The sequence below is a fragment of the Lutra lutra genome, chromosome 2 (genome assembly GCF_902655055.1).
Source record: "Lutra lutra chromosome 2, mLutLut1.2, whole genome shotgun sequence".
Taxonomy (NCBI): Eukaryota; Metazoa; Chordata; class Mammalia; order Carnivora; family Mustelidae; genus Lutra; species Lutra lutra.
The window spans coordinates 152,484,991-152,504,089 of NC_062279.1; the positions used below are offsets into that span (position 1 = coordinate 152,484,991).

Here is a 19,099-nt window from a genome sequence, read left to right on the forward strand (position 1 = left end):
CTAGATCCCCATCTGGCTGCCGCTTTCTCTCTGTTTTCCTTCACACCCACACTTGTGGAAAACACTAGCTTTCTTGCTGCTCTACTCCCTCACCTCCCATTCACTCGAACCCGTCCTCACTACCCCCCCCCACCTTTCCTCGGAGGCTGATCTTGCCACAGGCCCTGGGCGCCTCTGCCTTGCTAAGCCCCTCCTGCTACCTGGCCTCTTGACCATGAGAGATCTTGTCACCAGAGGAGCCTGGTGTGACATATTTCTTCCCTTCCCCTCCCTACGCCACCCTCTCTTGGATGTCTGCACCCCTCTCCTGCCCCTGACCTTCCCACTGTCCTTTGTCTACTTATTCTCCTCTGCCCAGCTCCCAAAGGTTCAGAGTTCCTCCCAAGTGTTTCTTTTTGTTTTCTTTATTAATCTGCATTTTCTCCTGACATGTGAATCCAGTCCTGTGGTTGGAAAGAACATCCAGAAGCCAGTGGCTCCCAGAATTTCACCTCTGGCTTGAAACTCCATTCCACACTCTGGACTCCATCGGTACCAGGTTTCAAAAAAGGGTTACCTGACTCCTTGAGCAAAACTGCCTTTTCCTTTCCTCTAGAGCCCTGACTGCGATTTGCCATTAAATATTCTTCCATGATGCTTTCTTCTTTAGCTCAGATGTCAATTTTTTCTTGCCAAGGGTTCTTTTTTCGCATTTCTGAGAAACTATTTTGTCAGGTACTAAAAGGCCAGTGGAAAATATATCAGAAAGCCTTAAGGTGTCACATAACTCAGTAAAATAATATTACATTGAAGTTTTTCAAAAGGAGGCAAGGGAGGCAGCGTAAGAGAAGAATAGGCCACTTGATACTGACAGCTAACATTTGTGGGTCACTTACTGGATGTCAGGCACGGTTCTCGTATTAACTCTTACTTCTCTCAACAGCCCTATGGAGTGCATTCCATTAGCACCCCGAGTTCACAGATGAGGCTTGGAGAAGTTAAGTTGTTTGCCTGAGGCCAGCAAAACCTACAGAGTCTGATTCCAACCTCTGTGCCCTTAAACACATGCCTTACTGATTTTCAAGAAGGACATTTGGGGGGTGCCTGGGTGGCTCCGACGGTTAAGCACCTGACTTCAGTTCAGGTCAAGAACTCAAGGTCCTGGGATCTAGCCCCTCCCTGGGCTCCCTGCTCAGCGGGGAGTCTGCTTCTCCCTCTGCCCCTCCCCTCTGCTTGTGTGCCCTCACTCTCTCTCTCTCAGATAAATAAATAAAATCTTAAAAAAAAAAAAAAGAAGAAGAAGATGAAGGAGAATGTTTCTTAATTCATTGCTTCCTTGCTTCGGTGAGGTCTTCAGAGAGTCTCGAATCTTGGCCATCCAGCCACTAACAAGCTATCATCTCCCACCATCCTCCTTTTCTGGAGCCGGCAGCTGAATGATTAGAAACCTAGGCCTCTGTACCACCTCCACAGCTGAGTCATCACAAGTACACCCTCCAGACTCCGATCTTCCTTCTGGAGGTCAGGAGATGCTAAATAATGAGATCCTGTCTCCGTGGTTTCCAAGGGCACTCTCTTAGGCAAATCTCACATTGTATGTCGTCATTTATCTGTATGTCTGACTCCTGAGCTAAATGGTAAATTCCTTGAGGACAAAGACACCCTCAATCTCCTAGACATTTCTGAATCATCTGGAGAAACACCTGGTACTTGTTCAAGAAAAGAAAAATTGTCTAATTAAGTAATTAATAGCATAATAGAATACATTTGGTTTCTGGATTTGACTATCATTCATAAGAGGGCTTAAAGTAAGGCATTAAGTAATTCCCAGACATTTTAAATAATGGAAATAAACATGAAAGCATTTCCAACAATCACCAACCATTTGGTGCCTCTTCAAATCAACCTGAAATATTGTTAATCTGGTTAGAAAACTCTCCTAGGCAGGCAGTGACATTACCTCATCTCCTAAATGTAGAACTTGTGATTTGTGTTAACAGAGACAGACTGCAGTATGTTTGTTGTTAACTAGGACAACAACATACTTCGCTAAGTGTAAAACAGTTTAGTCCATGAGAATTGAGTTTACTGGGCTTCTTATTTTTACAATTTCAAAGATGGCTATTTGCCTAAGGGTACATAGTATTAATAAGAACTTTAGAAGGTAATTTAGTTTAATTGAAGTCAGATTCACCTAGGGAAAACAAAACCAAATAACCTCTTGAAACACATTGGCTTCTTATTGTCTTCAAATTTCCATTCATATTGTTGGATTTCCAGCACTTAAGAAGTATCATAGGTATCAAGTTAAATATACTATGCTATAGTTATTATAGTTTATTATATATAGTTATTATAGTTATTAGTTTCTTCTTTCTATTTACAAACCCATCTAAATAACTTTTTGTAAATTTTTTTAGTATCTTCTTTTTTATTGATATGTTAGTCACCATACGTCATTAGTTTTTGATGTGTATAAATAATAATAATAATATTCTGTCTTCTAGGCAAACAAGAAAACTACGTGACACTGAACAAGAAAAAGATCGAACATTGCTTAAAACCATCATAAAAGTTTGGAAGGAGATGAAATCCCTTCGAGAATTTCAGAGGTTTACGAATACACCCTTGAAACTTGTTCTGAGAAAGTACGCTTTTTTCAAAAGTTGTTTTTTTGGGATATATGTGCATAGAGAAAATGCATAAAACATGGATACGGCTTAAAAAATAATTATGAATATAATAATTAACAAGTAATAATAACGACTAAGAAAACAAATAAATAATGATGTAACCACTCCCCAGGTTAAGAAATGGGGCATTACCAGTACCTGGGGACATTACCAGCCCCCATGTTCCTAACCCCAGCTACTTCCCTCTCCCTCCCAGAAGTAACCATTTCCCAGAATTTTATGATCAGAATGTCCTTGTTTCCTTGTTTCCATCTGTTGTAATTCCTAAGAAAAGATAGTTTAATATCCCCTGTATGTGACCTATCTACAGTCTTTTGTATTTCTTCACAACTATGTGAGATCCATTTACTTAATATCACATAGTTCACTGGAGTTTATATAATTTCTTTGTTTATAATGCTTCATTATATGAATACAACAAAATTTGCCCATTTCACTGTTGACAGATATTTGAGTTGCTTCTGTTTCTCAGCTTACAGACAGCACTTCTGTAGGGATCCTTCCGCATGTGTTTTGCGGTACATGCATCTAAGCTTTCCCCAAAATACACCTGGAAGTAACATTGTTGTGTCTTAGGGGATGCGCTTCTTTGATACCCACAAGCCGAGGTCAGACACTTTTCTGGAGTGGTTGTACCCCCTTATACTCTGGCCAGTGTTCCTGTGGATCCCAGTCACCCAAACCGTCCATGTCCCCTGCTGTTGTCAAACATTACACTTTGCTTGACCTTATTTTTCCATTCAAGAATTGGCCATTTGGACTTCCTCTGTCTGTTCAAGGCTTCTGTTGAATTTTGGACTGAATTGGTTGTCTTTGTTTCCTTTTCATAGTTGGTGGGAGTTCGGCGTATGTCCTGGAGAGGGGGCCTTTGTTGATGATGTGCGGATACCCTCTGTAGTTGCCTCTTACTTCCTCTTGCTGCTTTTTGAGGACAGAAATTCTTAATTTTAAGCAGATAAAATATGTTCATCTTTCTGTTTAGGATCGGTGCTTTCTGCTGCTGCTTTAGAAATCCTTCCCCTGAGTCAAGTTGATTTTCTACTCTATTGTCTCTATAATCTTTATAGTTTTGTCTTCCTCATTCATCTTTGATCCATTTGGAATTGATCTTTGTGTACGGTGTGGAGAAAGTATGCTTGGATAACATTTATGCTCCGTAATTCTCTAGACTTTGATACATGACTAAGAGGACAGTTATCACAATAAAACCATATTCTGTATTAAGTAAAGAGCATCTCTGCTGCTTGTGTTGTTCCCTTCCCGATTGTTTCTGAGTAAGTGTTGTACCATACATCAACAAGAAAAGTAATAAATGTGGGCAGTTATGGGATACTTTGCTTTGAAGACAGCCCTGTTTCAGCCAAAAATAGCTGCGGATTGTAATTTTCTTTTAGGGTTGTAATTTTCATAAGGCTCAGAAAACATCCTACAGTTCCCAGGACAAACACAAGATCATGCTTTCTGAAAGGACCAGGTTGCCATTGGATCTCTGATCCCAAACAGAGCACCCGCCATTCAGTATCTGCTCAGTTAATATTAGCTGAAGAAAAACAAATTCATACAGTCTGTCCCAAAGAAACCACGGTGTCTTCCAGAAATTCCAGTGTTTCAGCTCCCGAATTCTATCTCCCAGACTACCTCTCCTTCCCAGAAGCAGAACATAAATATTTCCCTGCTTTCTCTTTCCTCCTTCCTTCAGTTTAGAATAAACTAAACTTTATAGGAAATTTGCCCGTAAGGTCACCTGTAGGTGACACTTTTTGTGATCCTTAACTCCCCTTCTTTCCATAAGTAGCTGCCTCCTAAATTCTTTTGGAGTGCCCTTCTCCACACTCTCGATTCACCTAGCCACCTTATGACACAGGATAAATTCTTCCCTGAAAAAGTCATCGAATTTTCACTAGTTTATGTATGCCTCTGAATAACAGGGAGCAAAGCGAGTGGGTCTCTATATGTCGAAGATGGAGCATAATTTCTGAGTTGGATTTCTACAATGTGTATAAATTTCCAGTGCTACTGTGTTTCCAAAGTGAGGTCTCCAGTAGTATCCTGGAGCGCTGAGTCTGTGCCCTAGGGAAATGCTAATTGCTAAACCACCAGGCCCCACATGAATGTAAGCAAATCTGTGTCAACCTCAGGCACCTGAGTAAGTTTATCCAAAAGGAACAGGAACTTTAGGAGTAGAACCTGAAGGCCTGGCAGCAGTGATCAAGCAAGCCTGGGCAATTAGCTACAATGTTGGGCTGGGGAGGAGGAAGTAGGTGTTAGGTGTGGCGTGCCTGCCAAGCTTTCCAGAAGAATCACACGCTGTTTCACATACCACGTTTATTTAATCTCGGCGTGGCTATGGCCACAGCACCTTTTAGGGCAGGAGATCTCACAGCATTAATGTCCTACCGAGCACGCTGCAGGAAACATCGCTTTGGGTTGGTCAGAGCTCCTGATAAAGTGTCAGCAAAATCATCAAAGAAAAACTCAAATTGCCAATCCAAAATCAGACTAGTAGTTTCAGGGGCTCAGAAGCAACATAATAAAGAGGTTCCTCAGAGATTTGAAGCACTAGTAACTGTGATGACCCACTACCCCTCCTGGCCTGCAATCTACAGGGGCCGTGTCTGTATGCTGGCTGCGTCACTTAGCCCAGGGGGACACCATTGCTTAGCCATAAATAGCAATCTATAGCTCAGAGTTCAGCTCTTCCACTCGCCAACTGTGTGTCCTTAGACAAGTTCCTTCATCTCTCTGTGTGCCGGTCTCCTTGCGTGTAAAATGCAGATGATCGTAACATCGGCCTCCCAGGGTTGAGGGCTAACCGGTGCAAAGCTGTCAGACGAGGACCTGTCAAGCTCCATACAGGTGTTTTCTGTTATTACTACTCTGTTACTTAATGTCAAGAGATAACGAAGCTACTGTAAATTCCTTTAAAGGGAAAAAGTTGACCAGGAAGCAGATGAAGAAGCATATGAGGCAGAAATTCAAGCTGAGATAAGTGAGTTGCTGGAAGAGCACAGGGAAGAGTATGAACAGAAGATGGAGGCGTACAGAGCCGCGTACCAGCAGTGGAAAGCCTGGAAGAAAGCCCAGGTTTGTCAAGCCCCTCAGCCTTGAGCAGGGCTGACCTTGGGGACAGAAGGGGCCTGGGAGGCCGCCCCTGAGGCTAGAGGAGGGAAACTGGATAGGCTGACCGGGGCCCCTGCTGGCTCTGCTCTGTCTCCCATGGAAGGCAGGGCATTGATGCTTCTGGGCTTCCCTGGGAAAATGATATAACTTTGTACATATAACCCTGCAATATTGACTCCAACCACAGTAGTAACAGATCAGGTGACCTGCCATAGCTGTGCCCACAAGCCTTACTTTACTTTCAAGATGTGTCCTCGGCCTTTAGAACCATATTAATGATCACCAGAACAGCTAACCCTTTTTTTTTTTAAAGATTTTATTTATTTATTTGACAGAGAGATCACAAGTAGGCAGAGAGGCAAGCAGAGAGAGATGGGAGCAGGCTCCCCACTGAGCAGAGAGCCTGATGTGGGGCTTGATCCCAGGACACCGAGATCATGACCTGAGCCGAAGGCAGAGGCCCAACCCACTGAGCCACCCAGGCGCCCCACAGCTAACCTTTTTAAGCTCTTTCTAGGTCCCAGGCATTACCTCAGTTCAGCAGCCCTTGGAGAGCTTCCTGTGATTGTCCCCATTCTGTAGATGAGAAAACAGGCAGAGAGAGGTCACGCGGCTGCAGGAGGACACACAGCTGCTTGAGGCAGAGCTGGGTCGGCATCCGGGTCTATCTGGTTCTGAAGACTGTGGTCATAAGCGAAATTGCAAAATGTCTGCTTGATATAGATTGCCTTCTACCCAACAGAGAGCCAAGAAGAAGAAAAAGAAACAAGAACATCCTGTTGAAGAACATCCCGACGAGGGCTTGGAGGAGCCGTATCCCAGGGAAGAGCCTGTGAAGCCCGTCCCCCCGGAGCCCACCGATCAGGCACTGGTAGAGCAACAGGTGAGGGAGAGGGCAGCCCGGAGCAGGAGAAGGCCTGGGGAGCCCACACTGGTGCCGGAGCTGAGCCTGGCGGGGAGCATCACTCCCAACGAGCAGTGTCCCAGGTGAGTAGACAGCCCCTGTCTGGCCCATGTGATCAGAAGAATCCTAAGCTCTGTAAGTCTATCTCAGATGGAACTACATGAACGTGTAGGTATTGTCCATATTTTGGTGATTTCCCATGGTTCCCCTACCTTCGGCATCCCCATGGACCACTCAGGAGCACACTGCGGGAAGTCGCCTAGGGCAGGTGATACCTGCATGGCTTTTGATTTGGAGCGTTTGTCCATAACCTCAGGGAGTCTTCTGTCCGCTGGTAGCTTGTTCTCTGCTCCTGGGCACAGACATGCAGGTCTGTCCTTGACTCTTGTTTTCAGCTGCCCCGGGGGGCTAGCTTCTCTCTTTGAAGGTCCCCAGAGAACCTCCCAGAGGAACTACGGATAGCCCCTGTAGACATCTGAAGCATATACTCCAGATTTGATAGAAATATACTTCTAGGGGCCTTTGGGTGGCTCGGTTGATTAAGTGTCTGACTCTTGATTTAGGCTCAGGGTTGTGAGATGGAGCCCCATGCTAGGCTCTGTGCTGGGCCTGGAGCCTACTTAAGATTCTATCTCTACTTCTGCCCCTCCCACCCCACGTGTGCTCTCTCGCTCTTTCTGTCTCGCTCTCAGGAAAAAAAGAAATACATTTCTAGTCATTCATATGATGCCTAAGAGAGAAACAGAAGCTTCACCTTATACACATACATCTATACATATAATAAATTTGGTCACCCTCAGAGATAATTAGGATGTGGGGATTCATTAGAATGTCCATGTAAGACTTCCTACAGCCTCCTTAGTTTCAAACTTCTGTTAATGTACCAATAATATATATTTTTTTAATTATTTATTTGACAGAGAGAGATCACAAGTGGGCAGAGAGGCAGGCAGAGAGAGAGAGAGAGAGAGGAGGAAGCAGGCTCCCTGCAGAGCAGAGAGCCCGATGTGGGACTCGATCCCAGGACCCTAAGATCATGACCTGAGCTGAAGTCAGAGGCTTAAGCACTGAGCCACCCAGGTGCCCCCCCAATAATATATTTTTTAATTGTGGCTTTCTGTATCTGTTCTCCCAACTTCATAGCATTCAGATATTACATATATATAAACTGTTCCCCAGCACTGAATTAGCTATTTTCAAGCCACAAATAGCATGCCATATTTTAAAAAACATGAACATCCAAAATATGTGATTACACAGTGGGGTTTTATTTTTTTCATTACATGTCTTTTGTTTTCTTTCTTTAAAAGATTTTATTTATTCATTTGAGAGAGAGACAGACAAGGAGAACACAAGCAGGGGAAGCAGCAGGCAGAGGGAGAGGGAGAAGCAGACTCCCAGCTGAGCCAGGAGCCCAGTGCGGGGCTCAATCCCAGGACCTGGAGATCATGACCTGAGCTGAAGACAGACCCTTAGCCATCTGAGCCACCCAGGCACCCCTGATTACATGCTTTTTTAAAGGGAAAATTTGGGCTAGTTTTGGCAGTCTTTTGTCATGAGTCTCATTTTGACTGAGAATATATACTTCAGTCTTGAATTTCCTGGTTCTCACTGGGATTTGGGATTATAACCTAGGTTACCCGAAACCAGTGATCATGATTGACACTTTTCATCAGGCCATCACTTAAGGGGGACCATGCGGGGAGGGGGGGTGGAGCGTCTTAGTTCTGTTTGTAGCAGGTTACTGGGAAGAAACCATAAAATAACTCTTAAGTCATCAGGTGTCTTGAATTATTCTTGAAATTTGGTGTTAAACTCCTTTATAGAAAAAAAATGTTGAAGTCATTGGAGGAATTCTATATCTGGGATGGGCCTAAATTACAGAGTTAAAACTACCACCAAATTTAATGGGTACAAAATTTCTATTTGGGATGCTGAAAACATTCCTGAGAAGGTTAGTGAGATGGATGCATAACATTGTGAATGTATTTAATGCCACTGAATAGTCCACTTAAAAATAGGTAAAATTGTGTTATGTTGTGTATATATCCCACTGAAATTTATTTTTTTTTTATTTTTTTAGAGTTTTGGGGTTTTTTTTTTTTTTTTTTTTGAGAGAGAAAGAGAAAGAGATTGAGCAGGGGGTAGGTCAGAGGAGAAGCAGATTCCCAGCTGAGCCAGGAGCCCAATTCGGGGCTTGATCCCAGGACACAGGGATCCTGACCTGAGCTGAAGTCAGACACTTAAGCAGCTGAGCCACCCAGGCGCCCCTGTCTCACTGCAATCTAGAAAAAAAGACTTCACACCGAGTGTGCTTTGGATTTTCATTTTTCTAAACGTTCCCTGTTCTTACCGAACTTGAGTCGCTGTTGACTTAACCAATGACTGTCACTCTGGGTGGGTATCTCTGAAAATATACACAATAAAATTAAAAGCTACTCTTGGAGGTTTCAGTTTTTTTTAACTTCCTGGCTAAAAGAATGATACACTGGCCAGGATACCTTTTTTTGGAATCCAAGTGGCCTTAAAAAAAAAAAAGAAAAGAAAGAAACCACTCTGAAGCCCCACGTCCACTGAATACTCATCATTGGAAAGTATTGACAAAAACCCAAAAAAAAAACTGGAATCTTGGAAAAGAGGATTTGATCTGTTACAATATGCTATTACATTTTTAGCATTAAAAATCCCCCCCCAGGGGCGCCTGGGTGGCTCGGTGGGTTGAGCCGCTGCCTTCGGCTCAGTTCGTGATCCCAGGTCCTGGGTTCAAGCCCCACATCGGGCTTTCTGCTCAGCAGGGAGCCTGCTTCCTCCTCTCTCTCTCTGCCTGCCTCTCTGCCTGCTTGTGATTTCTCTCTGTCAAATAAATAAATAAAATCTTTAAAAAAAAAAAAATCCCCCCCCAAATATACATCACTACTGTCCCTTATGAATCGGATTCACCATACTTACAAGGACTATGATCAGAGAGGGAGACAAACCAGGAGAGACCGCAGATTCTGAGAAACAAACTGAGGGTTTTGGAGGGGAGGGGCTTCGAGGTTGGGTGAGCCAGGTGGTGGGTATTAAGGAGGGCACGTATTGCATGGAGCACTGGGTGTGGTGCATAAACAGTGAGTCTTGGAACACTGAAAAAATAAAATTAAATGTAAAAAATACTTACAGCTTTGGGGTGCAAACATAAGGCTTCTTTGAAAACAATTAAGGGCCCCGTAACAGAGTGAATGATGCTTGGACTGCAGTTCTTCAGTCCCTGGTAGACTCTGGAGCGCACATTTCTTAGTCCATATTGCAATTTGTTCTATGAAATTCCTTGAGACCTGTGGCTGTCTTGGCGGAACGAGAGCTCCAGTGACTGGCTGAGTCATCTCCAGTGTATCTTGTTCTGTGCAGTGCCCATTTGTCAGACGCTGCAATTTTCCCTAGTAAACTACTAACCCCATCTATGATCGGTCTCACTTTGCAGGGTGGAGGTCTTGCGAAGGGAGGATGTCAAGAGGCGCTCGATATATATAAAGGTGATCTTCAATGACAAGGAAGTGTCCAGGACCGACAGTCGGCCACTCGGGGCAGACTTCCGAGTTCACTTTGGACAGATTTTCAATTTGCAAATATTCAACTGGCCAGAGAGTTTAACATTGCAGGTATGCATTTCAATTATAGTCATTATCCCAAGCATTTTTTGGTGATCACGGGTACGAGATGCTTTTAAGACTTATTTATTTATTTTAGCCAAAAAGAGAGAAAAAGAGTTCACAAGCAGTGGGGAGGGGCAGAGGAAGACAGAAAGGGGAAGCAGACTTTTCGCTGAGCAGGGAGCCCAACGTGGGGCTCGATCTCACTACCCTGAGATCATGACCTGAGCCAAAACCAAGAGTCAGACGTTCAACTGACTGAGCCACCCCGGTGCTCCAGGTATAAGATGGTTTTAAATCATCCACTGGCGACGCTGGTGTCCTGATAGATTTTCAAGGTGAACAGAAGGTCAGCCTCCTCCTGGGCACATCTGTCCTTATCGTCTTGGCAGAAGGGGATCTGTTTCCTCCTCACCCTCTGAAAATGCTGGCCATGGTGCTCCAGGGCGTGCCTCGAGTTGGGAAAGGGGAATGAGAGGTAGGAGTCCCTGGCTTTTTCAGTAGTTCAGTATCACTGTCTACCTGGATCCTAGCATGATAGACCCAGAAATCAATACCGCCATAATCATAGGTGGCTATGATGGTGTGGCTACACATTATAGGATCTCCCCAAAATAAGTATCACCATTGATCTAAATCCCACCATTAGCAATGTATCTATTTGTTCCTGTTTAAGTTTCCTGGGGCTGCACCAATTACGCTGTTCAACTGGCTAAAACAACAGATAGTTATTCTTATATAGCTCTGGAGGCCCTGAGGTATGAAATCTAGGGGGGCCGTGCCCCCCCCAAAAGCACTAGCAGAGAATCCTTCTTGGCCTCTTCTGCTTCTGGTGGCCCTTGGCATCCCTTGGCTTATAGTGTCACTCCAATCTCCTCCAACTTCATTTGGTCATCTCTCTGTCTCTGTGTGTCCCTTTTTGTCTCTTACAAAGACATCCTCACTGGACTTAGAGTCAACCATCATCCAGTGTCAGCTCATCTCAATGTTTAACTAATTACTTCTATAAAGAGCTTATTTAAAAAAAAAAAAAAAAAGAATAAGGTCACATTCTGTGGTTCCAGGTAGACAGCAATTTTTGGAGGACACTATTTAATCCACAACAGTGTCCAAGCTTGCTGTTTGAATCCTCTCCTAGGATGCTAACAGAATTCTCTTATATGATAGTAATAGGCCTTTTGACTAGGGTTGCAAATATCTGGCACACATGCCTTTGTCATCTACCACCCTTGTAGTCCACATCCACCATTTATGCACAGATTTCTCATTCCCATCCACCACCCTCGCAAGATAACTATTTATCGTGTCTTCCCACATAGAACTTCAGAATCCTTCTCAACACTGTACTCGAGGCAGCCACTACCTATTGGTTGTAATTGACATTATCTGCAGGTAACATTACAGCTGTATCATTATTAAAATATTTAGGGGTATGTGGGTGGCTCAGTTGGTTGAGCATCTGCCTTTGGCTCAGGTCATGATCCCAGGGCCCTGGGATTGAGGCCCACGTTGGGATCCCTGCTTGACAGGGAGTCTGCTTTTCCCTCTCCTTCTGCCCCTCTACCTGCTTATGCTCTTTCTCTCTCTCAAATAAATAAAAAGAATCTTTTAAAAAATAAGATAAATAAGTTAAAATAATTAAATACTTCTGTACTGGATTCCCGAAATGCCACTCTGGCCCACTTCCAAGATCCCCTGGACCTTCCCACAATGGGTCAGCTAAAAGGTGTGTGAACAAGGCTAATGCCTCCAGGAACTTGTTCTCATGTATGGCTGACATCTCTTCTGACTGGTTAGCACTTGGTTGTGAATATTCTCTGACATTTTGAACATCAACCATTACCTGGATCTCAGTAATTAAAAGCCTATTAAAACTGGTCGAGGAGGGGCACCTGGGTGGCGCAGTCAGTTAAGTGTCCGGACTCTTGATTTAAAACCCTAATATTTAAGAAAGTGCCTATGGATACTGGAACTTGGAAAAAAATAGAACTTAAAAGTTCACTGTGGGCGGGAGGAGAAGGCAAGGACATTTTGTTGACATAAAACATGTTATTTGAAAAGGGATCGGATTTGGAGGTTTGGTGGAAAACTGAGCTTTCCTAAAGCCTGAAAATTCCCTTTCTGGAGATTATCTGAGGGAAAATAATCTCTGTAAGCTTCTACTTGCTTCCCCCTTGGTTTACAACGCTGTGTGGATACCAAGGTGAAATTGGGGTGATGCTGTCTAAAGGCGAGGCAGCGGAGTCACCCAGAGTCACGTGCCACCCCACACTGGGAGGTGAGCTGGAGCCGTCCACGCTCTCGGGTGTCAGGTTCATGCCCCCTCTCCCACCCACCTCTTCCAGGACGCTGCTGACTGCCTGCACCACGCTGAGGGCTCCTCTTCCTCTGTCCCCTTAGCAAAGCCATGCTGGGGGACTCTAGGATTGTAGGGACTGGGTGCATCTCATCACCACTCCCTGTGAGATGTACCATTATTTGTTTCACTGAGCTACCATGCACTGTGGATCCAAAGACAATTCCATTTCAGATATGCTGAGATTTTAAAAATCTGTTATTCTCTGTACCACTAAGACCTGATTAAGAGGGACCTTTCTGTCCAGGGATTCCATGAGCAAGGAGCTGGGGGTGGGGGGAGGCTGTGCCCTTCTGTTTGGATGACCAGGGGCTTTGGGTGGTTTAGAATCTGAATGGATAAGGGTTGCACCCCACTGGTTCCAAAGCCCCACATCATTGCCACTTTCTATATGATCCCTCCTGCCACGGCCCTGAACTCCTGTGGCTTTAGTGACAGTTTAAAGAAAGATTTGCTGTGCGTGAAAAACTGTCTAAATTAAGAATAAACCTTGATGGAGGGGTACCTGGGTGACTCAATCGGTTAAGCATCTTCGGCTCAGGTTGTGATCCTGGGTCCTGGGATGGAGCCTGCATCAGGCTCCCTGCTCAGTGGGGAGTCTACTTTTCCCTTCCCTCCCCGCTCCTGTGTGCTCTCTCTCACTATCTCTCACTCTCAAGTAATTAAATAAAAAAATCTTAAAAAAAAAAAATAAAACTTGATGGAGAAAGTACATAAACACAGACCCCAGAAGCCAGCTTGATGCTCTGCTGTCACCTTCCCTGAATAACAAGGGGTTGCTGGAGTTCCCCGTGTGAGTCCCTCCCATACTAGGTCCACAGAATGGTTAAGTGTTCAGTTATTTGGAGTTTGCCCCCTCGTTAAGATCTGTCCTTGACTCATCCCTCCATTCCTCCCTGCCGAGGAAAAGCCGACATGAGGAGACCAAGACTTGAGGGGAAGAAGCAGATAGAAGAGTGTAATGAAGCAAGGGAGAGCAGCAGACAACCATGTGGGACAACATAGCCAGTAGGAGGAGAGGGAGCCCCGGTAGGGGACACCCCACTGAGGAGAGTACAGAAGACTGGAGAGAAGCTCCCTCCACCTCCAGGCAGGTGCCTCTGAGAGCTTAGACTCCCCGGGAGCCTGTGAGAGCTTCTCTGCTGGGCAATCCTACATTTTCTGATTTTTCCATAGAAGGAAAAACATGATCCGCCTTCCATGATTACCAATATTTTACTTCACATATATTCTGAAATAGAAGGGCAGGCTCCTAACCTCTCTCCTGTTTGCTATCTTGGATATTAGCTTGCTTGGATATTGCAATCAAAACAATTTTTTTAAGTAATATGAAAAAAGTAATTCTCCAAAATATGACGAAATAAATCTTTTAACTAAACAAACTTTTCTCCTCGAATACCAAGAATGTATTCACAGGCAATTAGCTTGGCCCTAAGAGCTGAACCATGTAATCTTTTAAATATTAAAAGAGCCTTGGCTACGTTCTTAAGCTATCTATAGAGATTTGATAAGGGATCCAATCACATATCATAATGGCTCAATGCATAATTTTTACGATTGAGGAGTAGTTACAGATGAAATTAATTTAAGGGCTATTGTATTTCAACTTTCTAGGAATAGAACTACGCCATTTGGGAATTTTCCATATAATTGCAAGCGTGGGATTAGAGAGGTTCAGGAATTACTGGCAGCTTTAAGACGGTGAGAAAAATCGCCTTAAAAGCAACTGTTTATCCCAGCGTTATAAAATCCCTAACTTTAGAGCCCAGTGTACTTAGAATTTCCGAGATTCTCAGAACAGTAATGCATCAGTTGGCGACCCAACAAACGCGCCATGCCTCTTTGCTGCTTAAGCACCAACTGAGTGTCTAATCCTGAGCCAGGCGTTCAGGGGAGAACTGGAAGCCCCAGGCCGGGAGTGGAGGGCGGTGGTCCCCATGGCGCTGCCTTGGGGAACTTTAAATCCTGCTGGGAGAGGAGAGAGCTCCAGAGAAACAGTACTTGGCTTTGTGCGGATGTCAAGGAGCCTTGATGGGAACAATGTTAATTGCAGGGTTTGATTCCTTGCATGTTTTAAACCCTAAAGCTGAACCCAGGCTTGAGAAAGGAATGTGCAGGCGGTCCTGAAGCAGAGATGAGGCCAGAGCTGGCACAAAAAGCCAGCAGTGAGGGGATGGGATGGGATGGGATGGGATGGGATGGGATGGGATGGGATGGGATGGGATGGGATGGGATGGGGCCCAGCACAGGAAGCAAGCAGAAGGAATTAATTGGAACAACACTGGGACCTTGAAAGAAGGGATGGACAGCACTTGACAAAGGCTGGACCTGTGAACGTACAAAGAAGTTGAACCATGCCTGGTCCCAAGGGGAGAATGAAGCTGGACTTCTCTTGGGACAGGGGAGTAGGAACAGGCCCAGAGTCCCTCCAGAAAGGTCCTAAAAATCTCCATTTATGAGGTCTTTCCAAAACAAATGCTTGGCCTTTCACAAGAATGAAGTTTGATTTAGAAATAAAATAGTTGGAGGCGCCTGGGTGGCTCAGTTGGTTAAGTGTCTGACTCCTGATTTCAGCTCAGGTCATGATCTCAAGGTCATGGGATAGAGCCCCGTGTCATGCTCTGCACTGGGCATGGAGCCTGTTTAGGATTCTCTCTCCCTCTCCCTAAAAAAGGAAGGGAAGGAAGGAGGGAAAGAAGAGAGTTTGGTGATGCCTACCTTTATTTCCTTATCATTCACATCTGTATCAGTCATTTGTCTTCCTGACCCCCCCCAAACTGACAATGATCCCACTGCACTGGGGGCGATTACATTTTGTAGCATTATTATTATTATTTTTCCTTATGAGTAAATGCTGTTGAGCTTTCATGTTCCTGTCATGTGGACTGAGATAGGGAATTGTTCCTTCGAACCTAATTGGCAGTTACTCGAGTTCCTTCCTATGTCCTCTCCTGATCCCTCTGGCTCATCTGCAGAACTGCACTATCGGAGTTGGGGAAACAGTCCCGTTTGGAGAAGTGTCTTTGTTAGCCCTTGGCCAACTCATTTCCGTGGTTGCTGCTGGTCCTTTGTGGACATTCGTCCAAAACATAGTTTTTACACAAGCATCTCTATCTACTCAATTGCATGATGCTGAGTCAGACTGTTGAAAGCTGACCCTGGGAGCCAAGGGGAGCAGATACCAGGAGGTCCTACAGTGAGTGAGCAGAACAGAGGAGCCAGGTGGCTGAGAACAGGGAGGAAGGACAGCAGCTACCGTGGGAGGACGGATCAGGGGTCCAGGTGAGGTCATCTACAGGTGAGAAGATGCAGGCTTGGCTGGACAGGGGCACATGAAAATGGAGAAGATCTCTAGGAAATAACACTTATCGCTTATCTAACCGTAACACTAGGTTCTTCACAAACACCGTCTGATGTTATCCTAAAGAAAACCACAGATACTCTTATTCTCCTGATGAGCTTCAGAGATACTGAGTAACTTTACAACACTGAGCAGGTCAAGAGGCAGAGGAGAATTCAACCCCAAGCCTGTCTGACTCTAAATTTCACACACATTTCGCCCATCAATTGGGTATAACAGTAAAGAAGAGCAAAGTCTAAAATTTGATGTATCTCTGCACTTTCAGAGCTAATCGCTTTGGGAGAAGTCTTAGAAAACAACGGCGGGCATCAGAGCCCATTGAGCTGTGTAGCTATTTAGTAATACCTAGTGTAACAGTCCCCGAGCACTTAAAATATTGCAGGCACCATGTTTTGTGTATAAACTCATTCCACCTTCACAGCAGTCCCGCAGCCGCTGTGTTAGGGTGCCCGTTTACTGAAATTCAGGGAACTTAAGTACCTGCCCTAATGTCACACAGCCAGAAGGTGGCAAGGCCAGCCCACAGCCCCCAACCCCCAGCCCCCAGAACCTGCTCCCATATCCTCCTCATCGTGCTGCATCCACTGGTAGTTCGTCCCTTCAATCCAATGAGTGTCTTATCGCATAGACATTGTGCAGGGGGTAGCGGGCAGGGGCTGCAGAAAGATGAGCCTGATGTAGTCTCCACACTGCAGTTAGACTGCGGTGGGGAAATGTTACAGGAGGACCTGGTGACTGAGGTCCAGTGGGGCAGGGTAGAAAAAAGGAGGATGCCAAGGGAAGGCTCCTCTCCCAGAGGCTCAGCAGAAAAGGGAAGGAGGGAAATGGATCAGGGTTTGGGTTTTGGGGGTTTTTTTACAAATATTTTATTCATTTATTTGACAGATCTCAAGTGGGCAGAGAGCCAGGCAGAGAGAGAGAGAGGGAAGCAGGCTCCCTGATGAGCAGGGAGCCCTGTGCGGGGCTCAATCCCAGGACCCTGAGATCATGACCTGAGCTGAAGGCAGAGGCTTAACCCACTGAGCCACCCAGGCACCCCTGGATCAGGGTTTTGACAGGAACTGTGGCTTCCTTTAGGGTTTGATTGAGCGTGTCTGTTAAACCATGAGAAAAGCCCCAGGGCAGAAAATATTGGTGACTGAAAATAAAAAGGAAAGTGGTGGGGAGAGGGAGCAGAGGCCACAGGATATTGGGGGGTTGGGGTCAAGACATGATGGGAAGTTCCTTTGGGGCAGGCATGAGGACATGGGATGAGGGTAAGGGACAGAGCTGTATGGGGGTCCCCCTCAGATGCCCTCCACCTTTTCAGTGAAGGAGGGAAGTCTGTGGGCATAACACTAGGAATACACTTGGATTCAACCCTGAGGGAAATGGGGACCATGAGGTGACTAACAGCCGTGACCATCACAAGCAGCCGAGCTGAGAGGGCAGCTGCTTGTCTGAACCTAGCTCTACCAAGTACAAGCCATGAGACTGTTCTGGTTTGTTCTCTTCTGTTTTAAAATTAGAGAATCATCATTTTAAACCATGTGATATAAATTCTACTTCCCAGCGGAATACTGTTTTTTATCTGTCTTAATGTCCCTGTATTTCTAAGGTTCATCTTATCTATACAATTCTAATCATTGTTAGCAGGCAAATGTGCCCCAGATGGTTGAGTTAAAGCAAACTAGATTCCAAAGAGAAGCCATTGTAATTGCATAAACCATCCCAAGCTGGACAAATATACAAGCAAAACAAAACAGAAACAGAAGCAAACTCTTAAATACAGAGAACAAACTGGTGGTTGCCAGAAGGGAGGGGGATGGCAGGCTAAAAGAAATAGGTAGAGGGCATTAGGGGTACAATCTTCCAGTTATAAAATAAACAAGTCACGGAGATGAAAGACATAGCCTAGTCAATAATACTGTAATAAGGTTGTGTGGTGACAGGTAATGACTGCTCCTATCATAGTGAGCATTGTATAATGTACAGAATTGTAGGATCACTGTGTTGGACACCACCTGAAACAAATATAGCATAATATGTTAATAGGAGTTTAATGATTATTTTTTAAGATTTATTTATTTATTTTAAAGGGAGAAAGAGTGCACACACACACACACGCATGCACGAAGAGGGGAGAGGCAGAGGAAGAAGGAGCATTGCAAGCAGGCTCCATCAGCGTGGAGCCCAACATGGGACTTGATCTCACGACCCTGAGATCGTGACCTGAGCGAAAATCAACAATAGGATGCTTAACTGAATGAGCCACTCAGGCGCCCCAATAACAAATTTTTTTAACAATAATCTCAAGTTGGTAGCAGTGGATCTAATTGCTGTTCTGAATTCATTTCTGCCTTGCTTTACACAACAGAAAGATTTTTGAACAGTTGAATGTAAACCATGTTTCTCCCTCAGCTTTCCACCTTCAAACATACACATAAGCACTTGTTTTGCTCATAGCAGTGCTTCTCAGGCAGAGGTAATTTTACACCCCAGGGGACATGTGACAGTGTCAGGAGACATTTTGATTATAACAAGTGGGGAGCTAATGGCACCTCTGATGGGTTGAGGTCAGAGATGTCGCTTAACAGCCTGCAACGTACAGAACAGCTCACACAATGAAGAATCATCCAACCCAAAATGTCAATAGTGCTGAGGTTGACAACCCCCGACTTGGGGAAAAAGAAAAAGTTAAACTTAATTATACAGAAAGCTGTTTATAAACACCAAGCCCAAGGTGCCCATTTTCTGATTTTTTGGAAACAGCACAGCACCCTAGCATTAAATGGAACTGCTGCCACCTTGAAAGAGGAGAGTGAAAAGTGTGGGAAAACTTTTGATTTTTTTTTTTTGGCTTTGTCAGATGGAATCCATTTTTCCTTATTAAAAAAAGTTCATGGGCTCTCTGCTCAGCGGGGAGTCTGCTTCTCTCTCTCCCTCTGCACCTCCCCCTGTACTTTCTCACACACACTCGCTCTCTCTCTCTGTCTCAAATAAATAAAAAATCTTTAAAAAAATAAAATTTAAAAAGTTGATAACAATCTTCTGAGACAGTAGTCTCAATTAGCA

The 19,099-nt window shown here is 44.7% G+C and overlaps 1 protein-coding gene across 5 annotated transcripts in view; it reads left to right on the top strand.

Moving 5' to 3' along the window:
• The window catches only part of CC2D2A (coiled-coil and C2 domain containing 2A), a 143,387-nt gene that overhangs the window by 59,639 nt on the left and 64,649 nt on the right, over positions 1-19,099 (top strand). For all 5 annotated transcript variants that reach the window (XM_047718915.1, XM_047718914.1, XM_047718919.1 and 2 more), the window contains 4 exons: positions 2,487-2,627; positions 5,600-5,756; positions 6,535-6,779; positions 10,160-10,337. In XM_047718915.1, the coding sequence (XP_047574871.1) occupies positions 2,487-2,627; positions 5,600-5,756; positions 6,535-6,779; positions 10,160-10,337 (721 nt within the window). The remainder of the gene's footprint in view (positions 1-2,486; positions 2,628-5,599; positions 5,757-6,534; positions 6,780-10,159; positions 10,338-19,099) is intronic.